The sequence below is a fragment of the Zeugodacus cucurbitae genome, chromosome 2 (assembly GCF_028554725.1).
Source record: "Zeugodacus cucurbitae isolate PBARC_wt_2022May chromosome 2, idZeuCucr1.2, whole genome shotgun sequence".
NCBI lineage: Eukaryota > Metazoa > Arthropoda > Insecta > Diptera > Tephritidae > Zeugodacus > Zeugodacus cucurbitae.
The window spans coordinates 31,097,100-31,117,314 of record NC_071667.1 but is presented as its reverse complement, the minus strand read 5'-3'; the positions used below and the strand labels follow the sequence as shown (position 1 = coordinate 31,117,314).

Genomic DNA, 20,215 nt, shown 5'->3' with positions numbered 1-20,215 from the left:
CATCATTATTAAGTAGCATAAGTAGGGAAACAACGACTTTCATTTTGCTTTGAATGATTTTCGCTAAATTACACGCACATTGTTAGAAACTTACACCTGATAGTCATTGTATTACTTTTTTGCAAGTATTAAATACAAAATTGGTAAAACAAAATAACGGTGTCAACGAAAGTAAAATTCAATATTTTTAATTACCAAAAATATGGTGCAATTTTGAAAATTGGCAAGAAATTAGTATTAATGATGGCTACATAGTACAGTACAGTTGAATGGCAAAGCAAAATGGCAGATTAGAAATCCATACTGAGATCCAATTAGTTAGAAAACCGCACACTTATATATCAGTTATATAACGAATTTCTAAATAAATTGTTATCCATATACTAGTCGTTTTTCTATACAGATAGTTTTGTGAACTGATAGAAACTGTGAGAAAAACAATCAGCTAGCTAGTTATAAAGTAGTTTATTCCTCAGCTGATATAAACTTTTCACTGCTGGGAAATTTTCAACTTCATTTCCATAAACACCTATTTACATACATAAATGCATAGAGACATATCAAGAAAGTTGAATTTGCTAAAAAGCAATTGAATTATTTATATTATGTCTACGATAAAAGGAGCATACAATTTTTGTAATAAAGGGTGATTTTTTAAGAGCTTGATAACTTTTTAAAAAAAAAAAACGCATAAAATTTGCAAAATCTCATCGGTTCTTTATTTGAAACGTTAGATTGGTTCATGACATTTACTTTTTGAAGATAATTTCATTTAAATGTTGACCGCGGCTGCGTCTTAGGTGGTCCATTCGGAAAGTCCAATTTTGGGCAACTTTTTCGAGCATTTCGGCCGGAATAGCCCGAATTTCTTCGGAAATGTTGTCTTCCAAAGCTGGAATAGTTGCTGGCTTATTTCTGTAGACTTTAGACTTGACGTAGCCCCACAAAAAATAGTCTAAAGGCGTTAAATCGCATGATCTTGGTGGCCAACTTACGGGTCCATTTCTTGAGATGAATTGTTCTCCGAAGTTTTCCCTCAAAATGGCCATAGAATCGCGAGCTGTGTGGCATGTAGCGCCATCTTGTTGAAACCACATGTCAACCAAGTTCAGTTCTTCCATTTTTGGCAACAAAAAGTTTGTTAGCATCGAACGATAGCGATCGCCATTCACCGTAACGTTGCGTCCAACAGCATCTTTGAAAAAATACGGTCCAATGATTCCACCAGCGTACAAACCACACCAAACAGTGCATTTTTCGGGATGCATGGGCAGTTTTTGAACGGCTTCTGGTTGCTCTTCACCCCAAATGCGGCAATTTTGCTTATTTACGTAGCCATTCAACCAGAAATGAGCCTCATCGCTGAACAAAATTTGTCGATAAACACATTTCGAACCGAACACTGATTTTGGTAATAAAATTCAATGATTTGCAAGCGTTGCTCGTTAGTAAGTCTATTCATGATGAAATGTCAAAGCATACTGAGCATCTTTCTCTTTGACACCATGTCTGAAATCCCACGTGATCTGTCAAATACTAATGCATGAAAATCCTAACCTCAAAAAAATCACCCGTTAGTAGATTTCCATCTACGCCATTTAGAATACCCGCCCCTGCACCGAATCACGATAATCCAATCTAAAATTTGCAAATGAAGGCGCTAGAAGCTATATTCGCTGGTTCTGAAATATTCGCTTCTACAATATCACTATAATAGTACCATATGAAGGGATATTTGTATTACTATTTCTCATCCACAATTCGAAATCCCATATGGAATGTTGACCATATCCTGCCTTTCGGTTACAGTTTCCTATTAGATTTACGTGCCAATTTAAAAATTCGATTTATGGAGGGAAATTTGTGCGAAATTTAACGTCTATAGCCAATTTAATAGTTCGAGAAATGGAAAAATTCGAGTTATAGCAGTTCAACTGTATTTAAGATATATATTATATAGGCTTAATTTCGAGCGTAATTTTTACTTTTACTTATTTAACATATTATTATTATTAACAAGTAAGGAAAGGCTACACAATTCGACCCATATATTCGGCATAAAGTTCAATAGAATAACGAAAATCATTAATAGTATATAGGACTGAGGTAATTCCTGAACCGATTTCACTCGTACAATATATCGAAGACTATACGCTCACTTAATTTTATATTACCTATAATTAGGTATATGGGATCTGGGGGAAGTTATGACCCGATTTTAACCATTTTTGGTACAGGGACAAACTGTTATAAGAAAAAAATTTAGAGGGAATGAATTACATTAAAATACCTGAGAAATTTACCTATATTTTCGGTGAAAAATTACCCTTAGGCACTGAGTTCTTCGTGTTCAATATCAGAGGCCTTGAAAAGTCATGGTCCGATTTTGACAATTTTTCTACAAGTGATGTCACAGCTTAAATACTGTATTTGTGTAAAGTTTTATTCCGCTATCTTCATTGGTTCTTAATGTATATATTATAAAGTGAACGAATCAGAAGAATTCAAAATTGAGTTATATGGGAAGTAGGTGTGGTTGTAAACCGATTTCGCCCATATTCCATCCGTGTCATTAGGGTGTCAAGAAAGTGTAATTATCCGATTTCTTTCATTTTTGAACTGTATAAGGAAATGGCTAAAAGTAACGACTGCAGAAAGTTTGGTTTATGCAGTTTTTTTGGTTTGCAAGATATATACAAAAAACCTTTTTGGGGGCGTGGTCACGCCCACTTAAAAAAATTACATACAAATGTGTCCCTCCCTAATGCGATCCTATGTTTCAAATTTTATTTTCCTAACTTTATTTATGGCTTAGTTATGACACTGTATAGGTTTTCGGTTTTCGCCATTTTGTGGGCGTGGCAGTGGACCGATCATGCCCATTCCAGGGTGCTAAGGAAAATGTGTTACAATTTTCATTAAGATATCATAATTTTTACTCAAGTTATCGCTTGCACGGACGGACGGACAGACGGACGGACAGACATCCATTTCCATCGGTAGTTGTTTCAATGTTTCTGTGATTTAACGGATTTTAATTGCAAAAGCATCAGAATTTAAAGAAACAGATAAATCTTTATTGATTTAGTTGTAAGGATCCGGCAGTCATCAATGGCATTTTCGATACATTGGAGTAATCTAGTATGACCTTTGATACTAAGCGAAAAATAGTTCCATACTGTTATGAGAACGGACGCACTTTGGCGGTCACTGGGGAACGGAGCAATTATTCTTCTTCTTCCAAATTCCGGTTATTTATAGTCTTAACTCAGTAGTTGTGGAAACAACAGCATCGAATAGAATGACGTCCATCGAGGTATAAAAAACCGTCTTGGAGTTCAAACTTTACCAAATAATTAGCTTAACCTCCTTTATTTAAGAAAATATGGGTGCACTTTAAGATTACACATAAATTTAACAGTAATAGTAAATTAATACATCAACACTTAATTTAAATTTCAAATATTGTTTTCTAAAATACATAGTTTTGGAGACCGGCGATGGGTTTAAATAAATTTTAATTAACTTCCTTAAAAAAAGTTTGTTATAGTTGACACTTCAGCTCTTCACTCATCTTATTTATTTTACTTAAATCACAAAGCAATCATTATTATCAAGTAATAGTCATAGCAGGAATGGCTTAAGAATGGCTGCATATTACATGATGCATTACATTCAAAATTAGTTCCAATGCGACTCTGTTGATTTGACCCGTTTCTTTCAATTTGTTGTTACGAATGCCATTACTGACCACTGTCTATATCAAAAATAAGAAATATCTGTTTGAGTATTACCGTTGCTTATGTTGTTTCTCCGTTCGCTAAACGCTGAGCAGCAGCCCGATGACCACTACCCACTCTGCTCTTTGTTTAACGCTCAGAGACGCATACAATTTATACTTACCTTTGTATGCCATGCAGATATGTATGTACATACGTATATTATTTTTACACTCGTATGCACACAAACATATAGAAACACACAGCGCTTGACGTCGTGCTTGGTGCGGTGCTTCGACATCTTTAACGGCTGGCTGAGTGTACGTCCAACTTGACTTGCTGTTTGCAACTTGGGCTGCTCATCGGCCAGGTATCGTGCGCGCATTCGCAGTGGAGCAATGTGCCACAACGCATCGCTACGTCGGAAACAGTGTCGATAGAGTTTCGCGCGTTAAGAAAATAATAGACTTTAATGCTTTTCGCTTTTGTACTTGGTGTCTGTGAATAGTTAATTATCTGCATTTGTATAGTCTTAAGCTGAAGCATAAAAAATTGTTTGTAATGAAATGAAGACACATTACACATTGTTGGCATATCGGAATTATGACAAATGAGATAATACGTGGTAACAAAACTGAAATGTATGAAAAGTGTTTGAATGAAAAGTTTTGCAGTGTTTCAAGAAAAATTAGGTACATTTTCAGTGTGTGTCAACTGTAAGCGCCAAAAGTTTAAGTGCATGTAAGGTACGCCGAGTCATAGCTGATAATGACCTCTCGAATACACACTTGACTAAGTCAACGCGCTTGCATGCCTATAAGTGCAAATCCACATTTTAATTAGCTGCGTGCATACATACATACATACATACACAGGTGATAATAACTACAAGATACAGGGTTTCACAAAAAATTGTTTTGCTTCAGATGAAATGGCTTGAAGCAAAATCTCCGAATTTTTGATCAAGTGTTAAAAAAAGCCATACAACTCTAGTTGAATTTCATTTCATGTGTTCTTATTAGTATAAAAATGCAGTTGCGAAAATTGTACTGGTATCGTATATTTCTTACTAAAATCGATTTTTTTTTCAAAGTTTTATCGTTTTAAAACATATATAAGTTTGTCAATAGTTCGGTAATTTTGTGTGGCATATATACATACATATGTATGTATGGTGTAATGTATTCTTAACTCAAATATTACACAAATTGAGAACTTCTTCCCAGATTTACGAACTCACTATAACGATGATTTCTTTCCATAAACAAAAATTTCTTAAAGTTTATTAGTTATAGGTAGCTTTGATGAGAAATATGTATAGTAAGTGTATTTGTTGAAATTTAGTAAGACAAATTTTCCATTAAAAACTTTTAGAAATTATTTTATAAGAAATTGAAAAAAAAGATTTAGGAAATCCCTTTGTATAAAACCAAATACACATATAATTTCATATTTTAAATAATTTATTTCATAAAATATGTCATATTTGGCATGTGAAATCGTAATTATCAATTATGAAAATAATAATAAATATTGGTTAAGCTTTAAAGTCTTAAAATTTATTTGTTCCTTTATACAAACAAAAAATATATATTTTTTTTTAAGTTAAAAAAAGCTAAGTATTCATAAAACTGTTTTCACAATTTAAGTACATACATGTACCAAATGAAAGAACTATATATTTGAGTTGCTATATATAATATAAATTCAACTCAAACAATATTTTTTGTACTGTGGCAAATATGTAAGTAATTTAAAACGCCCAACTGATGCACTCTGTATATAAACATGCATATTAACTTATACATACATATGTATGTGTGTGTCTGTACCAAATAATGTGCACTCACAAATCGTTCATGTGTATTTTTGGGCGAACAAAGTTACGCACAAATGCACATTATGTACACGGACAAATACCGTACATACATACATACATATGTACATATATGAAAATATGTATATGACTAGACACATTTTCATTTGTATTTTGCTAATTTTTTGTAGTGAAAGTATCTCTAAATGTGTTTACCAACTAATACGAGTATAAAATGCTGAAATTTGAAAATTTTATATTTTTTTTGTTGATTTTTGTTGTTTATTATATAACAATATATATGTATATAGTTCTTATGTATATTAAGAAAAAGTAGGAATTTTGCATTTTTACTTTAGTCCTTGTTGATATATACTAAACTGTTAAATATTTAGGTTTTTTTTTATTTTAGTTAGGTTAGGTTAACTGGTTGTCTGCCGACGCACCTAGCATTGTGCATTGTGACACCATTGTGACTGTGATACCCACACTATTAAGTCCACTTTGAATCACACTATGGTCTTGGTCTTGATAATATGAAATAATTTGAATTGTTTGATATGTGCAACTTCCGTCGCATCAGCGAGGAAACCGCGCCCGATAATTGCGATTTTTTTCTTATACAGAGCCTTAATCCGCATAGAAGGTGTGTTATAGTTTCTTCTTCTTCTACTGTTTGCCAGCTTCTGCAGTAATCATTGAAAGATATTCCCAGTCTGCTGGCGTATCTCTCAATCAAACACTGACATGTTAACACCACTACTAGGCTTCTTATGTCTTTCCTTTTAAATTTTAATAGTCGGCATGTGCGGCTTTTATTCCACTCAGACCACGTTTGTCTGTTTGTTGAGCAAGTCATAACTTCTTTCCATCGAGATTCAGCTATATACAGCATGTTTGTTGATTAAATATCAACACTTTGCCAGAGGTATGTAAATTCCCTCTTTATTAGCATCTAACTCTAAGGTTGTACCTAGTTCAATGGCTAGTTCATGTGCTTCACAATTTCCAGGAATATCACTATGTCCTGGAACCCACTACAGATCTATCGTTAAATATGATGTTAGTCTAACTAATAGCACGAAGCATTCGTTCACTATCTTCGATGATATTCTATGAGACTTTATTGATTTTAAAGCTGCTTGGCTATCCGTAAATATAAATAAGTTTCTGGTCGTTAACACTCTATTTAACAGTACAAGAAGGCTTTCTTTAATTGTGGTAATCTCCGCTTGGAACACACAATTAATGAGCCGGAACTCGATTCTGGTTTCTAATTTTTCTAAAAAGACACCACTTCAAACTCGTTTGTTTAGTTTTGATCCATCACTCCATCCATCTCTAAATCTTTGTCAATCGTTCCCTTGTCCTAGGAAGGCTAGGTTTATGTTTAGGTGTTAGTTAAAAAACTGTTATTCTTATTTAAAAATTTCGAAATCTTTGTAATTGAAATTTTGTGTTATTAAATTTCGAAACAAATACACCTACTATACATATTTCACATTACGGCTACCTATATCTAAAAATCTTTAAAAAATTTGTGAATCATTACCCACAAGATATAGAGAGGGATATAGAAAAAGAGGAACTTATTGTACACCTACACTTGTTTCTGGAAAGCATAAATGTATAAAGATACAAAAAAAATAGTTTATAACGATAATTAAATATATAAAAAACTATTTCCATTATAAAAAAATAAATTATACCTCTTCATTTATTGAGCCATAACAAATTTCGAAGTCAAATATTTCGATTTTGGAGACTAACTTCGTAAATCGGAGAATGTACTTTTTTACTTATTTCTCAATGTCTCGGAAAAAATTAGTTTGGCCCAATACTAAAAAAAAGTCGAGTTTTTCGTATAATGTAATTTAGAATCCAAGCGAATTTGAAGTAGAAAACGAAAAAATTTTAATTTTGATTGAAACTTCTTTCAAACTTATAACCCTCAGTAAATAAGTAACTAATTTATTTGCTAAAGGTTTTTTCGAAATTTAAATTTCAATCAACTATAATTAAAATGCTTATTTAAAAATTGTGTAAATATTTTTTATTTTCTTTGATTCTTATTTTGATCTAGATAAAGTTTTTAAATAAAGTAAATATATAAATATTTTCCAATAAATTTTGATTATCACTTATTTATTCTTATGTGAAGTGTTACTAAATTTCGAAAGCAGTTTTACAATGTATCCTGTGATTTCCTAACTTTTAGTGTTTAGTGGTTCGGTTTCGCGGTAATAATGTCTTATATACAAATGTATTTACCAATAATAAGTAAACGTATTATATATAAATTATAGATATTTAAACATACATGTATGTATGTATGTAAGCATATTAGCTGTCATTTATGGTAGTTTTCCGTTTAACAATGCAAACATTTTGTGTTTGCTCTTGCAAAATATAAGCAATAATAGTTAAAGATATATATATATATGTACGTAAGTGCACATATAAAATTACAAATAAATTACCGTCTGAAATATAACAACACCAACAGCTGAACACATGTATATATGTGTATAGTGTAACAAGCACATGGGCAAGCGCTCTTTCGACACATGCATAAAACAATTTGGTACACATAAATAGTATTATAAAAAAAACTGCAATAAACAACGGCAAATGCCACAAAACGATACAGACTAAAGACAAGCTAAAGCAATGCACAACAGGTTGAGTGAAAACACACAGTTGCAAGGCCAGTGCTTCAATTAATATACACAGAGTGCAACAATCTCCACTTGTCGTCACAACCAACGATGGTAACTTGCAGCATGGTGGACACTGTGCCCATTTCGAAAATGAATACCGCGCATGCTCGCAAGCCGCTAAGCAGCAATTCTTCCGGTTTCCGGCTATTGGATGCCGATCACTTGGAAGCAGCCTCAAGCGTCAGCAAAAATTCTGTTTACAAATTAAAAATCGATTTGATGTTCGACGACACAAGGTATGTACATATGTTTAAAAGTTAAAAATATCACCTACGAGATATAGTATCTAGTAGTTTTATTACTGATCTCAATGTGGCGCTACTTAGCGCTATCTGCTCCAGTATATTCAATGAGCAAGTACACCGATTTGCTGAGTTTCGTCATTCCTGCACAATTGATTAACTAAAAAGACCAAAAGAAACGTTAGCATCTCGAAAGTTCTGAAAAATTTAATTTAAATTTTTTGAAAATTTGTTGGGTTACCGTAAAATTAAATTTAGTGTGTTAACATCATTGTCATTAACCAAAGGTACTTTCCAACTAATATAAATCCATTTCAATGTCTATTCCATGTGTGATGAGAATTTTTTAACAGTTCACCTTCGAATAATTCCGGCACTATTTGTAAAAATGTAAAATTATTGTGGGAAACGAAAGTTTTGATAAAGTTAAAAAAAAAAATAATGTCGAAAGTTATCTAAATCGGTGTCGTTTGTGGTCTCGCATCACATCGTACTGAAAATCATAAGTTCGTTCACTTCTTCTTCTTAACTGGCGTAGAAACCGCTTACGCGGTTATAGCCGAGTCCACAACAGTGCGCCACGCATCTCTCCTTTTGGCGGTTTGGCGCCAATTGGTAATACCAAGTGAAGACAGGTCCTTCTCCACCTGGTCCTTCCACCGGAGTGGAGGTCTCCCTCTTCCTCGGCTTCCACCAGCGGGTACTGCATCGAAAACTTTCGGAGCTGGGGCACTTTCATCCATTCGAACAACATGACCCAGCCAGCGTAGCCGCTGTCTTTTTATTCGCTGGACTATGTCTATGTCGTCGAACAACACATACAGCTCATCATTCCATCTTCTGCGGTATTCGCCGTTGCCAGTGTTTAAGGGACCGTAAATCTTCCGCAAAACCTTTCTCTCGAAAACTCCTAGTGCCGTCTCATCGGATGTTGACACCGTCCATGCTTCTGCACCATAAAGTAGGACGGGAATGATGAGGGACTTGTAGAGTTTAGTTTTTGTTCGTCGAGAGAGGACTTTACTTTTCAATTGCCTACTCAGTCCATAGTAGCACCTGTTGGCAAGAGTGATTCTGCGTTGGATTTCAAGGCTGACATTATTATCGGTGTTAATGTTGGTTCCTAGGTATACGAAATTATCTACAACTTCAAAGTTATGACTGTCAACAGTGACGTGGGAGCCAAGACGCGAATGCGCTGACTGTTTGTTTGATGACAGGAGATATTTCGTCTTGTCCTCGTTCACCACCAGACCCATTCGCTTCGCTTCCTTATCCAGGCGGGAAAAAGCAGAACTAACGGCGCGGGTGTTGTTTCCAATGATATCGATATCATCGACGTACGCCAGTAGCTGTACACTCTTGTAGAAGATTGTACCTTCTCTATTTAGCTCTGCAGCTCTTATAATTTTCTCCAGCATCAAGTTAAAGAAGTCGCACGATAGCGAGTCACCTTGTACTTAGCAGATGTAAATAACATCTAAAACTTATCAATATGGACTAGAGTCATATAAACCCAAATCAGTGAGAGGACGAGACTAAAATTCAAACAGTTTTAATGCTACAAGATCGATAAACTAATTTTGCATGGAAAATTAGAAAAAAAATTGCTTAATAGTCAGTTGACACGTACATAAGTAATAATTTACCTTTTTTATTCCTGAAAGTCCTAAAATCGGCTATTTTAACATACAATTATATAATGAAATAAATAATTTTTATATTAAACATTCAGTGTATAAAATTTTTAACCATAATAAATGTTGGGTATTTTAATTTAAATGCCCAAAAATGAATATTTTGTCTTATCTGGCAACAATTGAAATTGTTATATACAAACTCTCTGAAGAGCTGTCACACTGGAATAAGTTGGACATACCATTATCCCTGCAGTAAGAAATGAACTTGAATTATATAGAAGGGGTCATCACAGGACTGTTACTCCACTCCGAATGCGCAAGATTCAACTGATTGAGACGGGATATCTAGCATAATTTTTAATTTTTCCATAAAAGTCATAAAACTAAACGAGTTAGATATATTGATATATATATATCAAAATGATCGGTGTGACGAGTAAAGTTAAAATCCGGATGTCTGTCTGTCCGTCCGTTCAAGCTGTAACTCGAGTAAAAATTGAGATATTTTAATGAAACTTGGAAGACCTAATTCTTGACACCATAAGAAGGTAAGTTCGAAGATGGGTGTAATCGGAACACTGTAACACGGAAACATATAAAGAGCTGTAACTAAGCCATAAATTAAACTATTTGGTATAAAGGATCGCACTATGAAGAGGATGTGGATGTATTTTTTTGGGGGAAGTGGACGTGGTGTGGCCCCGCCTCCTACTAAGTTTTTTGTACATATCTCGCAAACTACTAAAGCTATATCAAGGAAGCTTTATAGAGTCGTTTCTTTTAGGTACTAGATTTTCAATGAAATTCGGTTCATAATATCTTCCTAGCTTCCCAATGATATGTTGTGAAAACAGTCCAAATCGGTTCACAACCACGCCTATTTCTCATATACCAGAACTTTGAAGTCGGTCTGAATAATTTACTTTACAATATATAAAGAAATCACTAGTGAAGATATCGGAACAGAACTTTGCAAAAATACTGAATTTAAAGAATGGCTTCGCCCTTCCAAAAATCGTCGAAATCGGTCCATAAGATATGTTTCATCTAACAATACGTCTCCTTGCCAAAAATGAATGAAATCGGGTTGTAACTTCCCCTAGTTCCCATATACCTAATATTAGGGTTTTCAAACTTTCAATGGACTTTATACCATATACATATATGCCGAATATGTGAGTCAAATTGTTTGTTATATTAATAAAGTTAAATAAATAAATTGCGAAAGTATAAAATGTTCGGTGACACCCGTACTTAGGCCTTCCTTACTTGTTATGTTTACACTTTTGCAAGACGAGCCATATGAAAAGATATTTATACTTAGATCTATTATAAATTTATGCTAAATGGTGTCAAAGTATTACCCTTACATACATTTTTCAAAGAATTACATTGATAACAGACAATAAGACATATGAAACATGCAAAATGTGTAATTACAAATTTATATTAATACATTTTTTGCCGAGACTTCGAGAAGCACCGAGCGGACCAATATTTTACAGCAAAATTTTATAGGCAAATATCTCCAGTCTCCCAAGAACCATGGATTGGCTGGATTCAAATTTTGCATCGTAATTATAAAAACACTTAAACCACGAATTTTTGTGACCTAGAATTTATCACCTAACTAAATTTCGTTATACAACTTGTATGTATATAAAATTAATATAATATAATATTAAAACCTATAACCTATGAGTACCAGATAAAAACAGATGCCAATCACAACGTCTCAGACCTGTTTATAACATAACAATCAAAGCTGCCCTTAAAAACTTGTCCACAAGAATTATAATTAAACTTATATGTATGTAAGTAAGGGAGAGATATAGATATGTAAACAATTTTCGGAAGTTGCTCTACAATTTTATATGACAAAATTAGAAAAGTTTGATTGCATAATTGGTTAACCGGCTGAACTTTTACTTTTCTCCATTGATAGCATCTGGCTGCGTGGGGTTTCTATAGTCTATACGTAGGTAGATGCTCCTCGGTGTACATACTTTCTTATATCTGTAAAGTCATTAAATGAAAATTTCAATGGATTTCTCTGCACAGATATCAATTGAAAAGCCCAAATACTATAAATACATGTGAGCGGCGTTGTTACTTCTTAGCGGTTTAATTTGCAGCTTTTATGATCGACGATGTATGTGTTTGAATGCATGTATATGTGTATATGTATGTTATGCCCTCGCAAAGGCAGAAAAGATCACAAACAATAACAGTTTATTCAACTTACTACTACAATTACTTAATTTTTGAACAAAGTAGAGATACATTGCACCATCATATTCGAATGAATATCATAATGCCCACATATTGGCTGCGGTGAGATATTCATACATGCATATATATGTATGTAGTTGTGAATGATAGGTGTGTTTGTGCGCGATAGGTCATTTAAACGGCTGTTAATAATTTGTCATAAATATACATAAAAAATATGTATGTAGATATTTAAATGCATACACATATGTATATGTATAAAGGTTTGGGCGAGATTAGCACACGAAGGCCAGGTAAGCTCACATACTCACACATACTCACACATTGTATACCCATTCATTGTTATATTTCAATGCCCCCCTTTCAAATATTAAGCCACTCAGTTATTGCCGAAAACTAGACTAACGTAAATTTGAAATAGTTGTGAGAAGAAACACCCATTTTGAAAATAATTACAATTTACTATATATATATATATATATATATTTGGCGTAGGAACCGCTTTAAGCGATTATAGCCGTATGTTCATTGGGGAGATTTTTTTATGTGGTGAGTCCCAAGCCCTACGCACAACCGCACAAGCGGGCTTCGCCTTCTCAATTTAGCTCGCCTCCAAACGGATGTCTGTTAGCTACCCAGGGGATACTTGGTCTAAAACCGGAAGTCGTGAGCTGCTTGAGTCATATGCAAAAGAATCGTTCCTGGCCACTCCCAAGTGAATGGCAATCAGAAACTTTCCTCACTTGCGTGAACTTCTACATATGACCCCATCGCCAATTTACTATACATAAGTAGTAAGTACTATGTACATCGTATTTGTACACACATAGGATAATATAAAAATGTTTTCAAAGCCGCTTTACCGATACATTAATAAATGCGCAATGTAAGGCATAATATTAGTCGTATAATGGTTTCTTTGGGGCAATGTGCAATATTCGCAAAAATGTATTTAAACCAAAATGCTTCGATATGAAACAATCTTCTAGCCGCTAATAGTATACATACATATAACTAAAAAATACAAGAAAAAGTAAACATGTACCACAGACCAACCTTTACATTGGATTAATTCGGTACAATCCCTTGCAGTGATCTATTCATTATACTATACTACCAAACCGATTATTTTTTGGGTATTGGACCAAACTAGTTTTTTCCGAGACATTGAATCATGTGTAAAAAAAGTATATCCCCTCTGACTAAATGAGCCTTAGAGTTTCTTCCTCCCCTTTTTTAACATAAAAACACATCGACACTTAAATCCAATTCAACATACGAGCACACAAATTTACTCAAACCCACAACACTGACACACCACGTTCACCACATCAACATTTACATTCACCATATCCCTACACTACCCATCAAAAGGGAACAAAAGGGATCAAATAATAATTTTTTTCTTCTTAGATACGACAGTCCACCTGCGTTGACTACGTTTTTCGAAGTTCGCCTCCCTGAGCAACGACTTGAAAAGTGCACGAGTTAAATACTTATTTAGGGTTCCAGGTCCCAGTAACCAAATTTATTAAAATATATAAAGATAATAGATTTCATTAAAGAACTACAATTAGCATGACCCGAGCTTACAAATCTAAATATACACATTAAGATTATTGAAGGGGAAATATTGAAAATATGATGGAAAAACAATTAACTGCTCTTGTCTGGTCCTTTTAGTGAAATAAAAAATATGCTATTTATTTTTATAGCAGTTTTATTTCATTTAATGTTTAAGTTCGAATATTCGAATGTGATATTGGACCTTAAGTTCCTATATTTATAATGCTTAGTCGGAATGTATACCCACAGGCATACATATTTACAAATAAACATACTTAACTCATTTCAATCGTGTCAATACGACAAAACTTTCAATATTTAATTGTCTCGTATTGGCTTTATTCATAAAACCGTTCAAAAGCCAATGCACAATGAACTTAAATATGTAACCGTTATTCGTAAGAGCTCACTCGTACAGAAATATACAGAAATCTATAGAAATGTAGATAGATATGAATGTATTGTATGGAAATAACTGCTGAATTTAACTTACATTATTAATCACAACATCTTCACACAGTCTCCCAATCCCAATCAATTGACGCTCACAAGCAGCATCCGCAGCTAAGGTCATTATTATGCAAAACAGATTTGGCCGATCACTGAATAGTCTACAATATGTAAATATATTTTGGTGTCAACAAACGGTAAATTACTCGTAGAACTTTATGTCTTGTTCCCAAAGTTTTTTTGGGTGAAAATTAATCGGAAAGCAAAAGAGCTCTCAGAGTAAGTTACAAATACATAATAAGGCACGTAGACACTTTTCAATATGAACTATTGCTGATAAATGCATAAATTTCTGTTCACGAAACTGGCTACTTGAGTGTATTGGGTTCGCGACTACTATTGACGGAAATCTATAGACTATAGCAAATAAAATATAGATTTTCTTCCTATTGACGGTACCATAAGAAACAAGTTCGGATGCCTCTTCTTGATATTCACAATTCATACAACTAAGAGGCGCAAGAAACGACTCGAGAAATGTTAGGCAATAATTAATAAATTCAACCATAAATGAATGAATGGGTCATCCAAAATCGAATTGAAGCTAAATTTTTTTACATCTTTGTGAAATTCCTTTTAATATTTTTCTGCCGATTTTCATTCATTCGTCTCTCTATATTATTTTCTGAAGGTCTATACGCAGCAACCGGCTTGATGACACGAGAGGATCACGTCGAACTCGATCCATAATCATGTATGGTCGTAGTGAGTTGGCCAGCACAGGACAGAGTGCTCGATCTATTACGAGTTTGTTACAGGAGTCTACCGAAACGACGAAAAAACTTGCAACTTCCACTAAGAAAGACGTACAACGTATGAGTAATAGTGTGCAGGAACAAATTGAGCAGCTGTTCACCGATGTGGCTAAGGATGCCACCAGCAGCTTTGCAGTAATATACCTGGGCTCCTTACCGTTACAAGATAAAGTGACTAGCCTTCAAGGGCTTCAAGCACCACTTCGTGAGCTGTATTTGAAGGAGTTAAATACCAAGGTAAATAAATAAAATCGCATGTGTAGATTTGCAAATTACTCATCAAGAACTTATGTTTTGTGCTAATTATTTAGAAAAAATGTTCTGGTTTTCTGGAAATTTGTACAACTGGGCTACAAGTTAAAATGAACACAAATTATAATACAAACACACAGAGTGAAGAGAATATTACGCCATTTCATAATATAGCTGTTTGGTCTGCGGTAAAATTCGTTGTTTCAGACAGTGATGGCGGTGCTGCGTTTCTACCGCTCATTACAGACCCCGATAATATAGACAAAACGTCTTTGTTTCGACCATTATGGTAAGGGAAAAACATGAATTTCATTAGACAGCCTTATAAGATATTTATGTTACAGTGGGAATGAGAAAAATCAAGTGCCGAGTAATGGCCATGCACCGATATTTGCAGTGGTAATGCGATCCCCTGGATTGCCTAAGGTTCTAAAATGTCATGCTTTTATTTGTAAAAGTACCGAAGATGCCATCGTTATCGCCGCCACATTATACCAGAGCTTAATGTCCCATGTGAATTCTAGTTCTCATCGCAGTACTAAACGACGTACACCACGTAATCAAAATGGCGTTAGTTGTATCAGTATTGCTAGTAGTTCGGCACGTACGGGCTCCAATTACTTATCACAATCCCATGCGCTATCTAATGGTCGCAAAAGTTCTTTGCGTAGTTCAAGTGAAAGCTTAGGTGCAGAAATAGCAACACCTACTCGATCTGGACGGAGAAAACGTATTCCTAATAACACGCTTACTTCCAGCAATAACGTTATTAACGAAACGGAGACTACAACGGAAGAAAGAAGACGAAAGTCTCATAAAAGTAAACGTGCCCCACCTATTCCTAACGGTATGCACTCTGGTAATTCCGTACGCAACATTAATAATCAAGCTGCCATTGCTCTTAAAGACACATTTTGTGATGATTGTGGAGGTAAACATAACAACTTCAGAAGAAGATTCCTACTTTCGAATAGTGTAAACAGCGCTTACGATTCAGACATTTCAGGTGGTGGCTTCTTATCGGTTGCGGACTCATTGGGAGCGAACTCGAATAGTGGCCTACGTAATGAGACCAATGGAGATATACTAACTCGCGTAGCAATACCTCGATCCGGTAGCTTCCTAAACACGGGAGGACTTACGCGGTATAAATCAAGAGCTGCGCGTAGGCATTCTGGAAAATTGGGCGGAGGTGGTGGGTAAGTCCCGTTTAGTTTTCTACTCAAGTGATTACACCGCTTTCTAGAATATAAACTCTAACTTTTCACTTATACGATGTGGTCCACAGAACACATTAATTGTTTGTTCCTTTTTCAAGTCCACACCAGTTCGAAATAAAAAATTACCGTAAAACTATGGCAATGTCACTAGAAAACTCGTATTCAAATTTTAACAGTTGAAACCCCACTTATAGTTCTTGAAATCTTCGAACATCTATTAACAAGATGCCGTTAGCTTTCCTAATGATTAAATCGCCTTTGTTCATTATTGATTTGTATATAGGTAAAAGAAAGTTTTTCAAATATGCGCACAAAAACTATGATATCGCACATAACCTAAATATTTCAATGAAAAAGTGTATAATATAGACATTTATCATATAATTTTGGTTCAATACCATTATATGGTAGCATTTTATATCCTTTTCTCTAATGTCTATATCTATATGATTTCCGCACACTGGGCATTTGTGGTGTAGAATTCTTGATCAAATCCCTCAGTATTCGAATTGTTTGAATTTTATTTCTAGTTCACCACTTGGTTTCAGCGAACTGTTTAATGAATTCCGCTTGCATGAAAACCTTCATTCATTGGACGAGATTCTTTATGCCATAATTGACGCCGATGGAATGTCATTCAACGATCTGAAGCCAATCTACAAAGAATTCCTACTCAAGTTGGCTGTGACCCTGACGAAGGATGAACTCTTCCAGCGATCAAAGAATATTATGCGTCGACAAAGGAAGAAAAAGTTGAAGCGTCGAAGTAACGCTCCAGTAACACAGGTGATTACAAACTTTAAAATATAAATGAAATATATGAATATATTCGCATAATAGCGTATATTTGGTTACAGATACATATGTAAATGTTATTTCTGCTTATGAATTCTAGAAAAAGTCCAAAACCTTGTTGTTTGGAACGAAAAGTTTAAAAAAAGTTCTCCACTTGGGACAATTTAGGTCCTGTCGCGGCAAACCTCACATGTCAAAACAGCCCCGGAATAAGAAAGAGGAAGTCCACAATCTCAGCATTAGCAGAACACGCGCAGTTCAACCGACGATAGGGCGCTCAAATGACCAGCAGCGGGCACGTGTGGCTACCAGTGGTTCGGACGTTTCGGTGGTGCGTAAAGACAACACACTTCGTGGGCCAAATAGAAACAGCAGCAGCGGGTACGTAGCAGATCCTAGAAGTTACTTATCAGATTACAATAATTGCAATTGCAGCTACGTCTCTTGTTCTGAGTGCAGCTATGATTCAGAGTCATGTACGTGCACATCAGCGGACAGATGTTACTGCAGTCTTCGAACAGATCACGTCGACAGCAGATTGCGTCGCAAAAGTGAACGTAACAATATCACATCAAAGAATTCGAGTAGTGTCAGCAGACGAAATACGAATAACTCGCCTGGTGGTAATATTAATCGACATTCGTTGATATCTTGCAAGTCGGACGAAAAATGCTACTGTTCAATGGTTGAAGAGGATAATGCTTTGCCTGGTGGTGATTTTGTAAACACACATTCGGATACTACGTGGTGTGATACAGATAGTTGTGTCAGCACTAGCAAATGTTATTGCCAGCGCAGCCAGGCTGATCGTCAGCAAAGGTCTGTTCGTGATCACACAAGTACCCCTTTCTCACACAAGGGTAGTGCCAAAGGTCAAACAGCCGCAGAGAAGCTAGCATTGGACTACGAACTCTTTACGATAAGTGGTAACAGCAAGTCGGTCCAACCACATGAAGCTTTAAGTGTTAAGAAAAGTGTAGAAGCAGCTGCTATTTTTGGCGATATGAAGCTTAGCCAAACTACCGACATTAAGAGCATTTGTCCACCACCTTCGGTTAAATCGAAGACTAGCTTATCAGTTCGAAATGCGCGCAGCGAAGAAGCAAAGAAGTATGCACAATCCGTAAAAAAACGTGAATCCTCTAGTATTGATAGGAGGCACAAGCATCACAGTACCGGCGCTTTGTCGTCGAGTTCTTCACAAAAATCTCATAGCGCCGAAGATCTATTGGGCAAATTGAGAGCAATGGAGAAGAATTCCAAATCAGCATCGGTGAAGAGCGCCCGCAGCAAAGGCCACACTTTGCTTGGCGAGTTTGAGAAACGTGGTAGTTTTCATAGTAATTATCAGTCGATGCGCGCTGTGAATGCCTCTTTGGAAGACACTCTAGGGTATTTGCCATAAATCGAAGTTATAAACTTACATACATATACCTATCTACATATATTGCTAAATATGTACGAATTCAATTATTATTGTAAAATATCAATTTGTTTGAATTTCGCTCGACACCTCCAAGAGGCACTATTGAGCGAGGTTCAAACTATTGGCGCACTAACACTGTCACATACAATGTGTGTTCAGAGCGATATAGATACTATATATTATAAGTATATTTAACATTTTCTTATTCTTCGTAAATGTGTAATATTTAATTAATTAATTAGCACATTTAAGACAATATTCTAAAAAGTGTTCAATTTATATTATTTTTTAATTTTATTACAACTTTAAGTTGATTTGTGAATGAATTTATAATTACTGAATTAATATGCATTTTAGACTTATATATTTTATATAGTGGTATGTGTACATACATATTAACAGAATATATGCTTAGGCTTAACCCGATAAAACTATTATTTCGCTTCATTGTTTCTGTGCAATAAATGAGAAATACATATGCTTATGTAGTCTTTGAAGGAGTTTTATTTTGGGCCAAACAAGTTGTTTGTAGGTGTAATATTATTATCTCGAAATTTAATCAGAAAGATACTCTCGAAATTTATTTATTTAGTTATAATAGGATGACAATCAATTTGTTCCATATATTCGGCTTAAAGTTCACTAGAATTATAGGAAGCTACAAAATCATTAGGTATATGAGTGCTAGGGGAAGTAATCACCAGACTTTACTATTTTGGCACGGAGGCATATTATTACATTATTATAGTTTTGTTCACATAACGGTTGTTTGTGTCACCAAGAAATAAAATAGTTAGATATGGGGTTATATATATATAAATGATCAGGATGACGAGTGGATTTGAAATCCGGATGTCTGTCCGTCCGTCTGTCCGTGCAAGCGATAACTTGAGTAAAAATTAAGATATCTTAATGAAACTTGGAACACACATTCCTTGGCACCCTGAGGAGGTTGCTTTCAAAAAAAAATCGGTCCACTGCCACGCCCACAATATGGCGAAAACCGAAAACCTATACAGTGTCATAACTAAGCCATAAATAAAGTTATGAAAATTAAATTTGGAACATAGGATCGCATTAGGGAGGGGCACATTTGGATGAAATTTTTTTGGAAAAGTGGGCGTGACCCCGTCCCCAAATAGGTTTTTTGTATATAACTCGCAAACCAATAGAGCTATATAAACCAAACTTTCTGTAGTCGATTCTCTTACGTACCCCACCACATCCCATGAAAATAGTTGAAATCGGATAATAACCACGCCCACTCCCATACAAAGGTTAGGTTGAAAATTACTAAAAGTAGGTAAACTCACTAACGAAAA

The 20,215-nt window shown here is 34.9% G+C and overlaps 1 protein-coding gene across 13 annotated transcripts; it reads left to right on the top strand.

Annotated features, from left to right (window-relative positions):
- The first annotated feature begins 4,053 nt into the window (after positions 1-4,053).
- Positions 4,054-19,381, top strand: LOC105215737 (uncharacterized). Of its 13 annotated transcripts, none has more exons than XM_011189832.3 (9): positions 4,055-4,594; positions 8,042-8,491; positions 15,077-15,437; positions 15,512-15,741; positions 15,797-16,383; positions 16,450-16,651; positions 17,221-17,458; positions 17,568-17,848; positions 17,903-19,381. In XM_011189832.3, the coding sequence occupies exons 2-9, from the start codon at positions 8,304-8,306 to the stop codon at positions 18,870-18,872; spliced, it is 3,057 nt and encodes a 1,018-aa protein (XP_011188134.1). In that variant the 5' UTR covers positions 4,055-4,594; positions 8,042-8,303; the 3' UTR covers positions 18,873-19,381. The 13 variants fall into 13 exon arrangements, with proteins under 13 accessions (XP_028898394.1, XP_011188134.1, XP_011188131.1 ...); XM_011189829.3 differs by having other exon boundaries at positions 17,203-17,458; XM_011189830.3 differs by having other exon boundaries at positions 4,056-4,594; positions 16,459-16,651; positions 17,203-17,458.
- Positions 19,382-20,215: the final 834 nt, after the last annotated feature.

Excerpts from the sequence above, each read along its gene's own strand:
- LOC105215737 (XM_054235702.1), top strand. The coding sequence starts at position 8,304 with ATGGTAACTTGCAGCATGGTGGACACTGTGCCCATTTCGAAAATGAAT. Across the intron at positions 15,438-15,511 it reads TGAAGGAGTTAAATACCAAG|AAAAAATGTTCTGGTTTTCT; the intron begins GTAAATAAATAA and ends CTAATTATTTAG. Across the intron at positions 15,742-15,796 it reads TCTTTGTTTCGACCATTATG|TGGGAATGAGAAAAATCAAG; the intron begins GTAAGGGAAAAA and ends TTTATGTTACAG.